This window comes from Heptranchias perlo, chromosome 11 (genome assembly GCF_035084215.1).
Source record: "Heptranchias perlo isolate sHepPer1 chromosome 11, sHepPer1.hap1, whole genome shotgun sequence".
NCBI lineage: Eukaryota > Metazoa > Chordata > Chondrichthyes > Hexanchiformes > Hexanchidae > Heptranchias > Heptranchias perlo.
The window spans coordinates 29,760,473-29,776,093 of NC_090335.1; the positions used below are offsets into that span (position 1 = coordinate 29,760,473).

Consider the following 15,621-nt stretch of genomic DNA (forward strand, 5'->3'; position numbering starts at 1 on the left):
GTGAGTACCTACCCATTATCCCTACACTCTGTCGCCTTTCGCTCAGCCAACTTCCGAACCAAGTCCATACTTTTCCCTCGATTCCATGGGCTTCGTTCTTAGCTACTCAGACTGGCAAAAGGTGGTGTTACACAAGGACCGGTGCTGGGACCACTGTTCTTCACAATTTACATAACAATTTGGATTCAGAAATCGGAAGTACAATTTCAAAATATGCAGACACCAAATTTGGGGGGGGCATAGTTAATACTAAGGAAGACGATGACAAAATACAAAATACATTAATAATCTTACAGAATGGGCGTGCAATTGGCAAATTAATTTCAAGAAAAGGTAAGTGTGAGATGTTATATTTTGGTAGGAGGAATAAAGAGGCCACGTACTGTTTGGATAATGAGTCTAAATGGGGTAGAGGAGCAAAGGGATCGAGGGGTACAAATTCACAAATCACTAACAGTTGTGACGCAGGTTAATAACGCCATTTTTAAAAAAAGCCAACAACTGGGGTTCATTTCTGGAGGGATAGAATTGAAAAGCAGAGAAGTTATACCGGAAACATACCAGAAATAGCGGGGAACCAAGAGTCTAATGAGAGTGAGGAACTTAAAGCAATTAAGATTAGTAAAGAAAAAGTACTGGAGAAATTAATGGGACTAAAAGCTGACAAATCCCCTGTACCTGATGGCCTACATCCGAGGGTTTTAAAAAGAGGTGGCTGCAGAGATCTTGGGTTTTGATCTTCCAGAATTCCCTCGATTCTCGAATGGTCCCCGTGGATTGGAAGGTAGCAAATGTAACCCTGCTGTTCAAGAAAGGAGGCAGAGAGAAAACTGGGAACTATAGGCTAATTAGCCTGACATCAGTAGTCGGGAAAATGTTAGAATCTATTATTTTTTTTTATTCATTCATGGGATGTGGGCATCACTGGCGAGGCCAGCATTTATTGCCCATCCCTACTTGCCCTTGAGAAGATGGTGGTGAGCTGCCTTCTTGAACCGCTGCAGTCCATGTGGTGAGGGTTCTCCCACAGTGCTGTTAGGAAGGGAGTTCTAGGATTTTGACCCAGCGACAATGAAGGAACGGCGATATATTTCCAAGTCAGGATGGTGTGTGAACGGCGATATATTTCCAAGTCAGGGAACGTGCAGGTGGTGTCGTTCCCATGTGCCTGCTGCTCTTGTCCTTCTGGGTGGTAGAGGTCGCAGGTTTGGGAGGTCCTGTCGAAGAAGCCTTGGCAAATTGCTGCAGTGCATCCTGTGGATGGTATATACTGCAGCCACAGTGTGCCGGTGGTGAAGGGAGTGAATGTTTAGGGTGGTGGATGGGGTGCCAATCAAGCTGATAATTACACAGTGTTCAGTTCCATTCGCAACCCCTCAGATAATGATGTAGTCCGAGCTCGCATGCAGCAAGACATGGACAACATCCAGGCTTGGGCTCATAAGTGGCAAGTAACATTCGCGCCAGACAAGTGCCAGGCAATGACCATCTCCAATAAGAGAGGGTCTAACCACCTTCCCTTGACATTCAATGGCATTACCATCGCCGAATCCCTCTGCAATCAACATCCTGGAGGTCACCATTGATCAGAAACTTAACTGGACCAGCCATATAAATACTGTGGCTACAAGAGCAGGTCAGCGGCTGGGTATTCTGCAGCAAGTGACTCACCTCCCGACTCCCCAAAGCCTTTCCACCATCGACAAGGCACAAGTCAGGAGTGTGATGGAATACTTTCCACTTGCCTGGATGAGTACAGCTCCAACAACACTCAAGAAGCTCGACACCATCCAGGACAAAGCAGCCCGCTTGATTGGCACCCCATCCACTACCCTAAACATTCACTCCCTTCACCACCGGCGCACTGTGGCTGCAGTGTGTACCATCCACAGGATGCACTGCAGCAACTCGCCAAGGCTTCTTCGACAGCACCTCCCAAACCCACGACCTCTACCACCTAGAAGGACAAGAGCAGCAGGGACATGGGAACAACACCACCTGCATGTTCCCCTCCAAGTCACACACCATCCCGACTTGGAAATATATCGCCGTTCCTTCATCGTCGCTGGGTCAAAATCCTGGAACTCCCTACCTAACAGCACTGTGGGAGAACCTTCACCGCACAGGCTGCAGCGGTTCAAGAAGGAGGCTCACCACCACCTTCTCAAGGACAAGTAGGGATGGGCAATAAATGCTGGCCTCGCCAGCGACGCCCACATCCCATGAACAAATACAAAAAAAAACGGGCTGTTTTGTCCTGGATGGTGTCAAGCTTCTTGAGTGTTGTTTGAGCTGCACTCATCCAGGCAAGTGGAGAGTATTCCATCACACTCCTGACTTGTGCCTTGTAGATGGTGGAAAGGCTTTGGGGAGTCAGGAGGTGAGTCACTCGCCGCAGAATACCCAGCTTCTGACCTGCTCTTGTAGCCACAGTATTGATATGGCTGGTCCAGTTAAGTTTCTGGTCAATGGTGACCCCCAGGATGTTGATGGTGGGGGATTCGGCGATGGTAATGCCGTTGAATGTCAAGGGGAGGTGGTTAGACTCTCTCTTGTTGGAGATGGTCATTGCCTGGCACTTGTCTTGCCACTTATGAGCCCAAGCCTGGATGTTGTCCAGGTCTTGCTGCATGCGGGTTCAGACTGCTTCATTATTCGAGAGGTTGCGAATGGAACTGAACACTGTGCAATCATCAGTGAAGATCCCCATTTCTGACCTTATGATGGAGGGAAGGTCATTGATGAAGCAGCTGAAGATGGTTGGGCCTTCGACACTGCCCTGAGAAACTCCTGCAGCAATGTCCTGGGGCTGAGATGATTGGCCTCCAACAACCACTACCATCTTCCTTTGTGTTCGGTATGACTCCAGCCACTGGAGAGTTTTCCCCCTGATTCCCATTGACTTCAATTTTACTCGGGCTCCTTGGTGCCACACTCGGTCAAATGCTACCTTGATGTCAAGGGCAGTCACTCTCAACTCACCTCTGGAATTCAGCTCTTTTTTCCATATTTGGACCAAGGCTGTAATGAGGTCTGGAGCCGAGTGATCCTGGCGGAACCCAAACTGAGCATCAAAGACGTAGTAACAGGGCACTCAGAAAATCATCATATGATTAGGTAGAGTGAAGATGGTTTTATGAAAGGGAAATCATGTTTGACAAATCTATTTGAGTTTTTTGAGGGTGTAACTCGCAGGGTAGATGAAGGGGAACCAGTGGATGTAGTATATTTGGATTTTCAAAAGGCATTCCATAAGGTGCCACACAAAAGGTTGTTACGTAAGATTAAGGCTCATGGAATTGGGGGTAATATGTTCGTGTGGATTGAGGATTGGTTAACAGACAGAAAACAGAGATTAGGAATAAGCAGGTCATTTTCGGGTTGGCAGGTTGTAACTCGTGGGCCCCAGCTGTTTACAATCTTTATCAGTGATTTAGATGAGGGGACTGAATGTAATGTATCCAAGTTTGCTGATAATATGAAGTTGGGTGGGAAAGTAAGTTGTGAGAAGGACACAAAGAGGCTGCAATGGTATATAGACAGGGTAAGTGAGTGCGCGAGAAGGTGGCAGCTGCAGTATAATGTGAGGAAATGTGAAATTATCCACTTTAGTAGAAAGGATAGAAAAGCAGAATATTTTTTAAAAGGTGAGAGACTAAGAAATGTTGGGAGTCAGAGGGATTTAGGTGTCTTTGTACATGAATTACAGAAAGCTAACATGCAGGTGCAGCAAGCAATTTGGAAGGCAAATGGTATGTTAGCCTTTATTGCAAGAGGGTTGGAGTTTAAGAGTAAGGAGGTTTTGCTGCAATTATATAGGGCTCTGGTGAGACCATACTTGAAGTACTGTGTACAGTTTTGGCCTCCTTACCTAAGGAAGGATATACTTGCCTTAGATGGGGTGCAACGAAGGTTCACTAAATTGATTCCTGGGATGAGAGGGTTGTCCTGTGAGGAGGGATTGAGTTGAATGGGCCTATACTCTCTGGAGATTAGAAGAATGAGAGGTGATCTCATTGAAATGTATAAAATTCTTAGAGGGTTTGACAGAGTAGATGTTGAGAGGCTGGTTCCCCTGGCTGGAGAGTCTCGAACTAGGGGTCATAGTCTCAAGATAAGGATTGGGTCATTTCGGACTGAGATGAGGAAAACATTTTTCATTTGGAGGGTTGTGAATCTTTGGAATTCTCTACCCCAGAGGGCTGTGGATGCTCAGTTGTTGAATATATTCAAGACTGAGATCGATAGATTTTTGGACACCAAGGGAATCAAGGGATATGGGGATAGGGTGGGAAAGTGGAGTTGAGGTAGCAGATCAGCCATGATCTTATTGCATGGCGGAGCAGGCTCAAGGGGCCGTATGGCCGACTCCTGCTCCTATTTCTTATGTTATGTTAAACATGTACTGAACCTTGATTAGATCACACTTGGAGTACTGTGCACAGTTCTGGTCTCCATATTGTAAAAAGGATATAGAGCACTGGAGAAGGTACAAAAAAAATTCACAAGGACGATACCAGAATTGAGAGGATATACTTATCAGGAAAGATTGGACAGGCTGGGGCTCTTTTCTCTCGAAAAGAGAAGGCTATGGGGTGACCTAATAGAGATCTTTATAATTATGAAGGGGTTTGATAAGGTAGACGTAGAGAAGATGTTTCCACTTGTCGGGGAGACCTAAACTAGGGGCCATAAATTTTAAATATTCACCAATAAATGCAATAGAGAATTCAGGAGAAACTTCTTTAACCAAAGAGTGGTAAGAATATAGAACTCGCTATCACAAGGAGTGGTTGAGGCAAATAACATTGATGTCTTTATGGGGAAGCTAGATAAGCACATGAGGGAGAAAGGAATAGGGTTAGAATCATAGAATGGTTACAGCACAGGAGGCCATTCGGCCCACCGAGCCTGTACCGACTCTTTGTAAGAGCAATCCAGTTCGTCCCATTCCCCAGTTCTTTCCCCATAGCCCTGCAAATTTTTTCCCTTCAAGTATTTATCCAATTCCTTTTTGAAAGCCTCGATTGAACCTGTTTCCACCACCCTTTCAGGCAGCGCATTCCAGATCATAACTACTCGCTGCGTAAAAAAGATTTTCCTCATATTGCCTTTGGTTCTCTTGCCAATCACCTTAAATCTGTGTCCTGTGGTTCTCGACCCTCCCGCCAATGGGAACAGTTTCTCTTTATTTACTTTATCTAAACCTTTCATCATTTTGAACACTTTTGTCAAATCTCCTCTTAACCTTCTCTGCTCTAAGGAAAATAACCCCAGCTTCTCCAGCCTATCCATGTAACTGAAGTTCCTCATCCCTGGAACCATTCTAGTAAATCTGCACCCTCTCTAAAGCCTTCACATCCTTCCTAAAGTGCGGCGCCCAGAATTGGACACCATACTCCAATTGTGGCCAAACCAGTGTTTTATAAAGGTTCAACATAACTTCCTTGCTTTTGTACTCTATGCCTCTATTTAAAGAGCCCAGGATTCCAAATGCTTTTTTAACTGCTTTCTCAACCTGTCCTGCCACCTTCAAAGATTTGTGCACATATACCCCCAGGTCTCTCTGTTCCTGCACCCCCTTTAGAATTGTACCATTTAGTTTATATTGCCTCTCCTCATTCTTCCTGCCAAAATGTATCACTTTGCACTTCTCTGCGTTAAATTTCATCTGCCATGTTTCCGCCTATTCCACCAGCCTGTCTATGTCCTCTTGAAGTCTATTACTATCCTCCACACTGTTTACTACACTTCCAAGTTTTGTGTCATGTGCAAATTTTGAAATTGTGCCCTGTACACCCAAGTCCAAGTCATTAATATATATCAAAAAAAGCAGTGGTCCTAGTATCGACTCCTGGAGAACACCACTGTATACCTTCCTCCAGTCCAAAAAACAACTGTTCACCACTTCTCTCTGTTTCCTGTCACTAAGCCAATTTCGTATCCATGCTGCCACTGCCCCTTTTATTCCATGGGCTTCAATTTTGCCGACAAGCCTTTTATGTGGCACTTTATCAAAAGTCATTTGAAAGTCCATATACACAACATCAACTGCATTGCCCTCATTAAACCTCTTTGTTAGCTCATCAAAAAACTTAAATCAAGTTAGTTAAATACGATTTGCCTTTAACAAAACCGTGCTGGCTTTCCTTTATTAATCCACACTGTCCAAGTGACCATTACTTTTGTCCCGGATTATCGTTTCTAAAAGCCTCCCCACCACCGAGGTTAAGCTGACTGGCCTGTCTTTGCCGGGTTTATCCTTACACCCTTTTTTGAACAAGGGTGTAACATTTGCAATTCTCCAGTCCTCTGGCACCACCCCCATATCGAAGGAGGATTGGAAGTTTAGGTGAAGAGGTGGGAGGAGGCTCATGTGGAGCATAAATACTGGCATAGACCAGATGGGCCGAATGGCCTGTTTCTGTACTATAGACTCTATATAATTCAATTTAGATGTTATGATGGAAACAAGGAGTTGATCATACAACACTAATTTAATGCATCATTGACACTGAATAATTGTCTATTTTGAAAACTTTAGACACATTTTCAAACACATAGTAAGGCAAGTTATTAGTAAATTTATTCAGTACATTTCCTCTGTATTGTATAAGTGATCTGTGAAATAATTTACTGTTTTGTATTTGTATGAAGGTGGCATTCAGTTTATTTTCAATATATAGCAATTATCTGGATTTGAATAGAGGGAGCACAATTTCAAAGTTTGCTGATGACACAAAACTGGGAAACGTAATAATTAGTGAGGAGCATCGTAGCAGACTTCAAGAGGACATAGACAGACTGGTGAAATGGGCAGACACATGGCAGATGAAATTTAACGCAGAGAAGTGTGAAGTGATGCATTTTGGGAGGATGAATGAGGACAGGCAATATAAATTAAACGGTAGTTTTAAAGGGGGTGCAGGAACAGAGAGACTTGGGGGTTCACAGACACAAATCTTTGAAGGCGACTGGAAAAGTTGATAAAGCTTTTAAACAATTGGGATTCTTGCTTTGATAAACAGAGGCATAGAGTACAAAAGCAAGGAAGTTATGCTAAACTTTTATAAATCACTTGTTGGACCTCAGCTGGAGTATAGTGACCAATTCTGGGCACCACACTTTAGGAAGTCAAGGCCTTGGAAAGGGTGCAGAATTACATCAGGGATGAGGGATTTCAGTTATGTTGGGAGGCTAGAGTAACTGGGATTGTTCTCCTCAGTGCAGAGAAGGTTATGGGGAGATTTAATAGAAGGGTTCAAAATTATGAAGGGTTTTGATAGAGTAAATAAGGAGAAACTGCTTTCCACTGGCGGGTGGGTCAGTACCAAAGGACATAGATTTAAAAATGTTTATGCAGTGAGTTGTTATGATCTGGAATGCTCTGCCTGAAAGGGTGGTGGAAGCAGATTAAGAAGTAACTTTCAAAAGGGAATTGGATATATACTTGAAAAGGAAAAATTTGCCAGGCTATGGGGAAAGAGCGGGACAAATTGGATAGCTCTTTCTAAGAGCTGACTCAGGCACGATGGGCCGAATGGCCTCCTTCTGTGCTGTAAGATTGTATGATTCAATGATTTGCACTGTACATAAAGATAATGCAGATTATAGAAAACATATCGTGGAATGACATACAGTCTGAAAGTTAATAAAAATTATTAACATCATATCCTAAAAACATATTTACCAAATTGTGGTGTTAGTGCCAGGGAATGGAATTCTTCCCATTTCGGGTATTCCATGTCAGCATCAAGCACCCTTAGTCTGGTATAGCACAACCAGACGCAGAGTGAAGCTTAGTCTCTGTGCTTCGGAAGAACACTGCTTACTGCAGCAATATAATTTTTTTATATCTGTTTGCACGCCAGCCATTTTGGGTGAAATTGTTAATTAGTGCCAAATTAGGGGCTGTTTTGTGCTGTAGGCCCTAGGATTTGGATTGAGATTACCCAACCTCATTTCAAATAGAACCCTTATGCCAGCAGACAAAGGAAACTTTCTTTCCATTTGTCTGGGCTAGATTTTCACTCATGTTCCAGAGGTAAAAGTCCATTTTTAGCCCACTTTACCACCCAGTGTCCCCCCTAAACACAGTTCTGATTTAACAATGAACATGATTCTTATCCAAAGGACAAAGTACTTCGCAATACTCTGTGGCCCCTTCTTGAGAGAATATAATAACATATGACCTTAGAATTAAATTTAAAGCCGATTCAGTGGAGTGCACTCTGTAACACTGGGGGTTTTTTTGCTATTAGTTTCATGTCTGCATTTAGTCTCAGGCAAACTTCAGCTAATTTAAGAAAATGGAATACAGGAACAAAGTTTTAAAATATAAAATGTAGGACTTAAGATTAAATTAATGATAAAATGTAATTTGTGAGAATTGTCATAATTCTAGTATCCTGTTGTTAAGTCGCCTCAGAATATGGAAAATTGATATTTTCACTTTCTTTAGTAAATCTAGATAAGGAAGATTCAGCCATCATTCCAATGAAATTTATTTCGAAAGGGCCAGGTCGATACCCTTGTCAGATCCTGCTACGGTCCCTATATGATATCCGCTTGTACAACATTACATGTGTGGTAAATCCTGAAGACAACTTTGAGACTGAGCTGGAGATGACTGCTTCCACCCACCAATCTGTCATTAAAAATATTCCTGTGGTAAGTGTTGAAAATGTAGGCTAGGTTTAACAAAATTCAACATCACTCAAATGTTTTACTTCCTCGCTGCAGAAACTAATATAGTCATTCCCCAATAGCAATTTACATTCAGTCTTACAATTCTTTTAACAGAAGTTTTTTTTATTTCAGCTCATTATTTCTAATCAAGTAATAGTGTAGTTTGTGCATAGTGGAAATAAGCAAACCATGTTATGGACATTTTGGAAGACTGCTGTTTAATCAGACAAAAAAAATGGAATTTCTATTAAATATTTTCATGTTTCATGCAGATATCACATTATATTCTAATTACTGAAACTATTTTTCTTTAAATTCATTTGAAGTGTACATTTTAAGTTTGAATTTTATGAACCGGCATTGCACAACAATAATCTTTTCAGTACTTGCACTCTTTTCTGTATAACTCTAAGCAGCTTTTCCAGAATTCCAGTCTTTGCCTTATTCACTTTGAGAACATTTTATGGGAGAAGGGTTGAAATTCCTCCTGCTGATAATTTTAGCAAAAAAGATTTCCCACATGTCCACTTACTAACCCTTTTAGTAAAAGTTTCAGGAATTTCACACTCTGTAATTGTTCACACTCATGGGGAAAAGGGTTCTTGCCCGGTAATCCAAACAAATGAAATTTATTTTGAAAGGGCCTGGTCGATAGCCTTGTCAGATCCTGCTATGGTCTCTATATGATATCCGTTTGTACAACATTACATGCGTGGTAAATCCTGAAGACAACTTTGAGACTGAGTTGGAGATCGCTGCTTCCACCCGCCAATCTGTCATTAAAAATATTCCTGTGGTGAGTGTTGAAAATGTAGGCTAGGTTTAACAAAATTCAACATCACTCAAATGTTTTACTTCCTCGCTGAGGAAATACACATGGCTTTCAGCCAAATTTACTGAGTAGTTATTTACCAACAAGCATCATAGTTTGAGTTTGAGGCCAGGACTTTCTGAGCTACTGCATGGAACTTGACATTCCAGTTGATGAATAACTTGAGGCAGATTGCAAAAGCATATTGTAGAAGGTCTGATGTCCAATCCTGCCACAACATCTAGCTTTGATTTTCTACTCTGCCATCAGAAATCAAGATGACGCTATTGCATAAGGAGGTCCTACTTTGGTGAGTCGGTTGAGGAGATGCTGAAACATTTTGAAAGAGGATTTTCTAACCACGTATGATGCACTAAACCAATGTTGTCCAATAGATATCACCGACTACCCACAGGCATGACTACGGCAACACCGTTTTAGCTGCATGCACTAATTTTAGTAGAAAACGCTTTACGCACTATACAGGTAAATGTACTTCATGAGTATATTTACTTAACAAACATCTACCACCATTCAGTGTGAAACTTTGCTGTCTTTCTCTTTCACCAAAGTTTAGAATTCTGGCATGTATTTATCGGACACAGGGCATCTTCGTGCAGCTTCTCGGTTTTTGTCTAGCAGTTGCGGGCAGCATTTTAGCTTCATCAGAATGATTGTCGAGAATGTTGATTTGCACAATGAGACGCACCAGACCCGCCCTTGCTCTCCATCCAGACACGGTTGGATGCTGCTTGCCTTTTGCCACGATGAGCCCTGTTGGAGTGCTCTTTATTGGTTGGGCGTGCTTTTGTCTGCTGGCCTGGAGCAGTTATTCTGATTGATCGAGCTGACTACAATGACAGCTCCCCTCTCCATACAATATTGTTGCTGATTTCATGGTGCTGAAGTCCAGCGTTTTCACCCATGTTACACACCATCTTAGCCGATAACCAATAAGCTGTAACCAAGGAAGTAAAGCACACACAACAATCAAAAACATAAGCACACTCTGCTTTTATCTTACCATTTTGCCAACAAATGTACAAAAAGTACACGTTCATATGCCATACGAGTATGAATATTGAAAACAGATGCCCAACGACATTGTCTATTACTCATTTTTTATTTACTCATCAAAGATGCAATTAGCCACATCTGGATTTCCCGTTTGCCCCGTGTGGATAATGACTGATGTATTGGACAACACTGCACTAAACATAAAAATAAAAATACCTATTTCTGACATTGATAGCCTAGGAAAATCTATTACCCAATTTGGTTAATTGGTTAGTTATGCATTCTGCTGCAGATTAGCCGAGAGAGAAGCATTAACAGGAATCAATGGCCATGACACAAGAGTAATGACTAGTAAATGAATCTTACAGGCAAAAGTTGCTTTTGAAGGAATTTGTAATTTTGCTATATAGAGCAATCAACCAAATACCGATTAAGTCTTATTCTTTACATTTGATTTCTAAGATTGATTTTGAAAGGTCAGTTCTTGAGGATGGTTTTGGACACTGACCTACAGGTTTATCCCTTCCTGTATGATTGCTACTAGATGAGAATCAACAAGTATGAAGAAGAAGCAGATAGAGGCTCTGAAATTCCAAGCAGTAAGATGTGGCAAATTTATGTTGACATGCCTCAAGTTGCACCCACCAATGCTTTACAGAGTTGAATTTAAGACTGCAGTGGTCCTCTTGATGACCACTCTGGTAGAAGCATGTGCCTCATTGTAGTGATTGTTAGCAGATTTCTCCCATAACTGTCACAACTATGAGTTGTTAATCAATCAACAATAACTTCCGCTTAATTCTAAACCGAGTGGTTATAAAGTACCAAGTTTAATAGACTGACTTACAACATAGTTGCACTGCAGCTGTCTTCAACATTACATCCAATAGTATCATAGTTATGATACAACTGTCTACAGATTACATTTACTGGACTTCCCACCCCCTTGAGCCCTAACTTTTGGGAGGGAACATGCCCTATCTTTATACTATTCGGCTGTGTTGTTCTGTACATAAGCACCGCTGGTCTTATCTCATGGTCGTAAGTCCTCCCCGTGCTGACGCCACGTCAGCAACTCAAGATAAGCTACTTTACATAATGTAGCTAATGACCTCAACCTCCATCTCTCTTTATAAGCAGTTATATTCCTCTGAGGAATGCGTCCCTCTTATCTGAGTACAGCCCCCCTTATTTGGCCTTGCATGGCCCCACCAATATTGGTTTTGTAGTGACCACATCTCTTGTTTTGGTATAAATCACCTTCTGACGTTAATGTTAACTATTCTATAGTCCCCCTCATGTTCTGCTGTGTGAGCTGTCCTTGTTCTCACAGAGAAGCTGAACTTTTGCCCTCCTCTCTTCAATGCTTGTTTTAAACCATATTCTCACATTCCCTCCTCTTGAACCTGAGTGGAACCACTCTGGTTCAATTATAGCAGCTAGAAACGGGCCATCTCTTGACCTCAGGGTGTTTATCGTTCTGAAGCGTCAGCATGCTCTGTCTCTTACAAACTATCATTCATATAAACACCGAGACACGACTTCGCCCCCCCTCCTCTTAACACCGCCCTCTTGCTAAATGTTTGGGAGCTTTATGCGAGCTATGCGAGATGGGATATTGACCATGCTTGGATTCTGGTTCCACCCAGGTTCAATTTTCACATTATCCCTCAACTACCTCTTTGATCTTGCCAAAGATCATTTTATTAATCTCCTTTTATTAATATCCATCTTGTGGATATTGTTGCTAAGTATTATTTCTCCCTATCCCAATTTCATTGTTAACTGAAAGGAACCTCAGCCTGAATTTTGGAAATCCAAATTACTATGTCCCTCTACTTTAATTTCAATCCCTCTGATTGGTACCAATGTTTCCTGATTGTTTCATTAATTAGTTGGTTTCTCTCTGGAGCACGTCAGTGCCTTGTTTAAAAGATTTTCTCACATTTCTGAGCCACATTAACCATTTCATGTAGCGTTGTTGTCAGGTAACTGAGCATGTCCGAGACCAGCTTTTCGGTGCATCTTCACCATGTATTTCTGTACACTAATTGCCTCACGTGCAACATATCATAGGTATATTAACTTTCTGCTGGCCAGTTTCTTTTCCTCATCGGTGAATGTGTTTTCCATGGCACGCTTCATAAGTCCAGTAACGTTCAAACCTGTAAGAGCAACTGCTCTGTTTGAAGAATGGTTCCAATAGCTCACCAGGCTATAGGTCTTTGTAATCATGTTCTTCATCCTGGTCTCCGTTTCCAATTGATGGCAACATACATTTGTATCTTTCATGTCCACTGTAGCCATTCTTGGGCTTTCAGGTTATCTTATCAAAAGATTGTGGGGGGGGCGGTGGTGGTTGGTAACTGGAGGTCTTTGCTTATCGCCCCCTGCATGGTCCTGATGTCTGGGTAGTGGCCACGCTATCAAATGCAGTTTTCTCATTGTTCAGTATAGGCAAGGACACAAATCTCCAAGAGAAAGCTATCAATTTACTATTCTCAACTACACTTTCCTGACTTTCATTAGATTGTACATTTATACCAGATTGATATCTTTTGGTAAATCATGCCCATGTGATTTATTTACTCATAATCACCCAGGGTGATGACTTTAGAGAAATTCCCATTTGGTGGTGTAATTTCTTTGTTTCTATACTTTAATTCTCAATCACTTCCTCTCATCCAATTTTACACATCCCATTATATTACCATTCATGAGCCCTGGAGGAACTTTACTGTCCAATGCAATATTTACAGTCTGGTCCAATATCCAAATACATTTTTTTGTTTATTTTACTTACATTCTTCTTGCACCGCTTTTCATTATCCCAATTCAAGAGCAGTATTTTTGGTCTGACAGGACTTGTCAATGTATTATTTTATTCCCCCCCCCCAAATATTTTCTTCCTTGATACACAGCATTATCGAAATAAATCTTAGTCCAAAATGTCACCATGCTGCGACATTTGGGGCTCGATTTTAAAACAAAAGTCTGGGTGCATTGGGAGCGGGGGGGCAAAGAAAATCGGCTTTTTGGGGAGCGGACAGAAAACCCGGCCCTATGACGCCGAAGAACGCGCATGACCAAGAGCCATCTGGGTGCGTGCGTCGTTCCCGAACCCGGAAGTCCTGCGGGCATTTAAAGCCGGTGGGACAATATTTAAGGCAGCAACTGAACTATTTAAAGTTGTTCAAAAATGAATAAATGTAATTTAGAATGAAGGCAAGTGATTTCAACGCTGCCGCAATGTGTTTCCCGTGCTGTGTGAAACACGGCATTGGAAAGTAGTCGGTTTCAGCCGGCAGCCATTTGCACATTTACATCCCTGTTTGACAGATGGGAATAAAACGTCAGTTAATGCAGCTGGGCACTCAGTTCTCTCAGGCAAATTTTTGGCTGGAAGATCTTTGTGTTTAGACTGAAAATTCCTGGTTTCCACTCAGAATTGTTCTGTTTACACATATTTACCAACTTTTCGGACACCATCAGGATGGGGGGGCGCAATGGCTGCATTCACCAGTACATCTGAAGACGAGGACAATCCCGCCAGGCACGGCGTGCACTTTCGCTACTTGTAGCTCCGCAACACAGTGCTGCACCACAGGCACCTGCACAAGAGCACAGAGGGGAACAACAGAGGACCAACATCGCAGGAGGCACTACCCTCGTGAGAGGGTCTACAGACTGAGGCTCAGATTCCTCGAACTCTGAGGAGCAGTGCATACAGAGGCTGAGAGTGAGTTGCCAGGAGGTCGCGACATCTGTAGCCTCCTTCATGCCGAGCTGCTCCCAGCTGGGCGTGGCGGCATCTCATTACCCGTCGCTGTTAAAGTGACCACTGCCCTCAACTTCTTCGCCTCTGGATCATTCCAGGGTGCCACCGGTAACATCGCCGGGGTCTCTCAGTCATCTGCACACGAGTGCATAAGGTAGGTCATCGACGTTTTGTTTCTCAGGGCCTCGCAATACGTCAACTTCCCCATGGATGACCTCAGCCAGACAGAGAGGGCAGTGGGATTCCACTCTGTGGCTGGCTGGCTTCCCATGTGTACAGGGTGCGATAGATTGCGCACATATAGAAATCTGAGCACCTCCACACGAGCCAGGACTGTTCATCAAAAGAAAGGGTTATCACTCTATCAACGCTCAGCTCGTTTGTGACCACCGAAAAAGATTTCTTCATGTGTGTGCCAGATTCCCTGGCAGCTGCCACGATTCATTCATTCTGAGGAAATCCAACATCCCTGGCCTCTTCCGCGCACCAAACAGCCTTAAAGGCTGGCTCCTCGAGGACGAGGGATACCCCCTGCACACGTGGCTGATGGCACCTCTGAGGAACCCCATCAGCAAGCAACAGAGTTGATACAACGACAGTCACGTTGCCACCACATCTGTAATTGAATATGCAGTAGGACTGCTGAAGGTGTGATTTTGTTACCTCGATCGATCTGGGGGAACGCTTCAATATGCACCAGCGAGAGTGGGTCACATTATGGTAGTGTGTTATGTCCTGCACAATATGGCGCAACAGAGAGGGGTTGATGTGGCCCCATGTCCTCATCCAGCATCCACATCTGCCATGAACATTGAGGAGGAACAGCTGCAGCAGGAGCAGGAGGAGGAGGAGGACAACAAACCCATTGGCAGAGCAGCAGCTCACCTGGCTGCTCGTGAGGCCAGGGGTCACTCATATGTGAACGGTTCTCCAAAGATCACAAAGTGAGAATAGCCCAATCCTCACACCACCTGGAAAGTGCAGCGCCAACACCAGCACCGCCCCCAACCCCCGCACAAAACAGTCCTGCAACTACACATGCACCCAAAGACTGTAAAGTCACCCACTGAGTGGCATCAAGTGTCGTCTTTCATGATGAAGCACATGAAAGGGCGCTATCTCAAAAGGCAATAGAGGTGAGAATGATGACATTTAATGTGATTTTAACAAAAAACAAATATAAATGAAAAACATGACAGTCTGTCTGATACCTTTGTGCATACCTTTCGTGATCACAAGTTCTTAGCCTTTCTCTTCCTACTACTTCTACGTGGTGCGTAGGTAGTAGCAGGTTGCTTATGTCCATGCTCGGACTGCTTAGATGCTT

At 43.0% G+C, this 15,621-nt stretch overlaps 1 protein-coding gene across 1 annotated transcript in view; it reads left to right on the forward strand.

Annotated features, from left to right (window-relative positions):
- LOC137327209 (cilia- and flagella-associated protein 47-like) overlaps positions 1–15,621 on the forward strand; it is a 602,936-nt gene that overhangs the window by 379,768 nt on the left and 207,547 nt on the right. The window contains exon 47 of the mRNA XM_067992778.1: positions 8,462–8,670. Within this exon, the coding sequence (XP_067848879.1) occupies positions 8,462–8,670 (209 nt within the window). The remainder of the gene's footprint in view (positions 1–8,461; positions 8,671–15,621) is intronic.